Genomic DNA, 3,798 nt, shown 5'->3' with positions numbered 1-3,798 from the left:
AACACGGCACCTGTCGTGCGGGGATAGCGGCTGTCGCAAAATAACGTAAACACACTTTCGCAGTGTTTAACCTGTCATTTATTGACGCGTAAATCTGTTCATGAGTAAAACAACGCCAGGTTTGGCTTATTTAACAGCGAGTAGGGCTGTTTCGCTAAAACATCCCAACATGTGCCGAATAAGCGCAGCTGGAAGGAGACGCGCAGACTCTACGACAGGTGCGACCACAGAGCGGCGCTCCATTCCGTCTCATAGCGACGGTCCGCGTGTGCGCGGAGCAGCTGACGGACTTGGAAGCTCTCCGACTTAAGTCTCGCAGCAAATCCCTTTAGCCGCGAGCTGACATGGCTTGACTGATTCCTGCGGGAAGTCTTCAGGAAATGCAACAGGTGGAGGAGCTGTGGTTGTGAACCCTGGACCATCGTAAGTGTTTCTTAGACCTTAACGGGGCTTTCCACGGTGCTGTGTACTAGTGCCGGTTACTTTTGTCGGCGGTAAATGTGGAAGTATTTAATCCTGTTTGCTGCTGTCATGCAGCCCTCATTAGCGTGTCCGGCTAGCTGCTGTGTGTCACTACTTGAAGGTGCCTGAGAGGAGAGGAGGGAGTCGGACGGGCAAACCACTGCACACACGGTTAGTTTGCTACTCTGAACTATGGAGGGTTTATTTCTTTTCTTTGCCTTATCTTCTCACGGCAGACTTCACCAGTCACTGACTGGAGTTAAAGTGATTTCGAAAATGAACGCAGTTTAATCGCTGTGTTCAGGTGTCACTCGGATAAATAAGTGTTATCTCACAATGTGTGATATTACGTACACGCCAAGTCATTTCACGGGTGTTTTGGGGTTTGTTTGTTTTTTAATTCATGTGACGCAGGTCAGGTGCCACCATGGATGACAACAGTGTCAGTGACTCCAATGTAAAGGTGGCTGTTCGTGTGCGGCCAATGAACAGGAGAGGTGAGTACAAACGGCTGCACTCGCTGGTTTCAGTGAAGCCTTTTAAAGGCAACCGTCCACCTTCAAAGGGAAGTATCGGCCCTGCACTTCACCCATATCTGAGTCCGTGTTTGCTCTCGTTCAACTTTTGGTAAACAGTAAGGCTCGGTGCAGGGTTCGGTTTCTCCTCAAGCTCTGAAGTATACACGCACTTCTTATGTCTTTAAATTTAAGCTTCAAATATGGCAGAGACGTGTTTTGTGCACTGTCACTGGCCTGTTACTTCTGACAACAGCTGAGCTGGACTGGAGTGTCAGCTAACTGCAGCAGCAACCTTTGAACTTTTAAGTGTAGCTATCACTTTCTGATTAAGACCCTCAAATGAAAGCTGATAAAGTATTTTAAAAGATAAAATACAACCTTGTGACTCATATGCCCTAACACCTACTCTGACAGGAAGTTGCTGCTCTGTCTCCGCCTTAAAATCCTTCCAGTGCAGGTAGGAATGAGGAAGAGAAGGTGTGAGCCTGGTTTTCCTTAGTGTCTGCACAGGGAGTTGTAAACTGGTCGTAGTGTTTGTGCAGGCCTGGATGAATCAGCCTCAATAAAACCTCTTTCCTGCCTCCCTTTGTTGGCCTGTTTGAAGCTTAAGGACACACAGGCATGCATGCATGCATGCCACCTGTTACTCTGCAGAGTGACTCAGTCACTTTTAGGGAAAGTTATGACACCCAGTATATGAGCTGCTGCTTTTAAACGGTGCATTATGAAGACTGCAGATTGTTTTTGAACATTTCACTTTGTTTTTTTTAGTCCAAAAATCACATGTTGTTTTTCTCCACTATCCAGAAAAAGACCTGAAAACCAAATGTGTGGTGGAGATTGATGGGAACCAGACAGTCCTGCATCCAGCCGTCACTAGTATGAACACAGCAGACCCCCGGTAAGCTGTTACATGGAAGAAAGTAGTCGTGAGTTTGAAGCCAACCTGTTTAAATTTCAGACACTTTGTGGTTTCGTTTTTCTCCTTTGTTCCACTTTCACCACAACATCTACTCCTGCTTTGATCCTGTCCACAGTGGAGCCTCCCTGGTTAGCCAATCAGTTTCTTTGTCAGGAAACATTGTTGAGCAGACGTGTCGGCTTGAGTCACGTTGCTGCGGATCATCAATCTGATGACATCACACTTGACAAAGTAAACTTTAGTTAAGCAGCACGCCACAGCTTGTTTAGCTGTGTTTCAGACGTGCACCGGTGTTGGTGGCTGGAGCATGACCTGGAGCTTGACCATAGGTGTGCTTCAGAACGTGTTAAATTGAACTTTGCAGCATGGATCTAATAAACTCTGGTTTTTCTGTAGACTGATGATAGCTACTAAATCTTTGGCTATGATTCAGAGCTGCAATTCCTTTGCTACTTCCTACCGTGCGATGTCGCTGTCATGATAGCCGCTGAAGAACATTCAGAGATTTAGGCTTGCGTCTGGTCCTTTGTTGGATAAGTATTTACCAAGACAGACATTGTCTCAGTGAATCAGCACCATACACACAGCTTCCAGGTCAGAAATGTGAGGCCAGTGCAAAAGTGGTGAGCAGGGGGTCTACAAGCTCTGTAAACCGTTTCCTGTTTCCGTGAGTATTGACACAGCATCGTGGACGTGGTTCCATGACGTGAGATGGTTGAAAGGCTGCCGTACCAGGTTTTCAGCTTCTCGGTCACATTGACTCTTCACCTGTGATACTTGGTCTTTCATGCTGCATTTCTATTGGTTGGTTTGTAGAAGCAGAAGTTGTAATGTGTCAGTGTGATGACCAAAATCACATGCACTCACCGATACAGCCACCTACATGTCTTACACTGACCTCTGTGCGTGACCTCTGTGGGGTCACAAAGCCACTGCGGTAGCTGCAACTTTTTTGCGCCACAAGCAACGATATCCTGATATCATGCTATCAGGGTAAGACCATGACATCATCAGGCCCTCTGCCTTACACAGCAACACTCTTCTCCTCATCGCTGCAACATTTTAATGACTATCTCTCCTTTTTATGAGCAGCTATTTGCATTGGACAAGTGCAGACAGTTCAGTGAGATTCCTGGCTGTGAGTGTGCTGTAATATGTGTACAATAGCAGGACTGACTGTATCACAGATTCACTCATTTAGTTACCGTCAGGTGAGTTTGGAGAGAATCTAACCAGCTTTTCAGGTTGGCGCCCAGTTGTTTGGAAAAGGGCTCAAATCTAGAACTCCACCCACCCTCCGTGGAAATCTCCCTCTGGCTCTTCTGCATCGTTACTCTTTACAAAGGGCGTGTGTCCCGGCTCAGCCCTGCTCAGGTAGTTTGACACACATTTGAAGGAGCAGGAAGAAGCAAAGGGAAATGGTGTCGGAGTTTTCTGTAACACCAGTCGCGTTTATGATGTCACACTGGTGCAGCGCGTTGCTGTGCACACACAAAGCTGTATTTGTTTTGATGGCCGATCCTCCTCCTCGTGTTGCAGTGAGCCAGATACTGAGTGGTGCAGGGAGATGTTCCCTGGAGGTCCTGGCCCTCGTTCAGGTTCCCTGTTCAGCATGTAACTGTGCCTTAGGGCAAACATGGACTAAATGAATCACTGCCTTTGTAAGGAGGTTCGAGTCTCATATTTCACTGTGATTCTTTGCATTTTTTCATGCGTGTGTATCTGTGTTTCTTCTGTCCTGACACGCTTCAGCGGCGCTGCGTTTCCCCATTTGGGGCTCGGTATGAACACGTTTTACAGGCTCAGTGCGGCACAGATGGTCCCAGACCAGCACGGAGGTCAGACGGGAACGGTGGAGGTGGTAAACTCATCTGTAACTCATGATAGTTCGATTTT

At 47.2% G+C, this 3,798-nt stretch overlaps 1 protein-coding gene across 1 annotated transcript in view; it reads left to right on the top strand.

Moving 5' to 3' along the window:
- Positions 1-266: 266 nt before the first annotated feature.
- LOC146616750 (kinesin-like protein KIF13B) overlaps positions 267-3,798 on the top strand; it is a 31,364-nt gene continuing 27,832 nt past the window's right edge. The window contains exons 1-4 of the mRNA XM_085373341.1: positions 267-423; positions 538-633; positions 877-959; positions 1,788-1,881. Of these exons, the coding sequence (XP_085229467.1) occupies positions 890-959; positions 1,788-1,881 (164 nt within the window). The 5' untranslated portion in view covers positions 267-423; positions 538-633; positions 877-889. The remainder of the gene's footprint in view (positions 424-537; positions 634-876; positions 960-1,787; positions 1,882-3,798) is intronic.

This window comes from Diplotaxodon limnothrissa, linkage group LG15, assembly GCF_057381915.1.
Source record: "Diplotaxodon limnothrissa isolate DT_005_m linkage group LG15, D_limnothrissa_male_GT1.1, whole genome shotgun sequence".
NCBI lineage: Eukaryota > Metazoa > Chordata > Actinopteri > Cichliformes > Cichlidae > Diplotaxodon > Diplotaxodon limnothrissa.
Note: the sequence above shows the minus strand (reverse complement) of the source record. Positions and strands in the feature narration are given on the sequence as shown.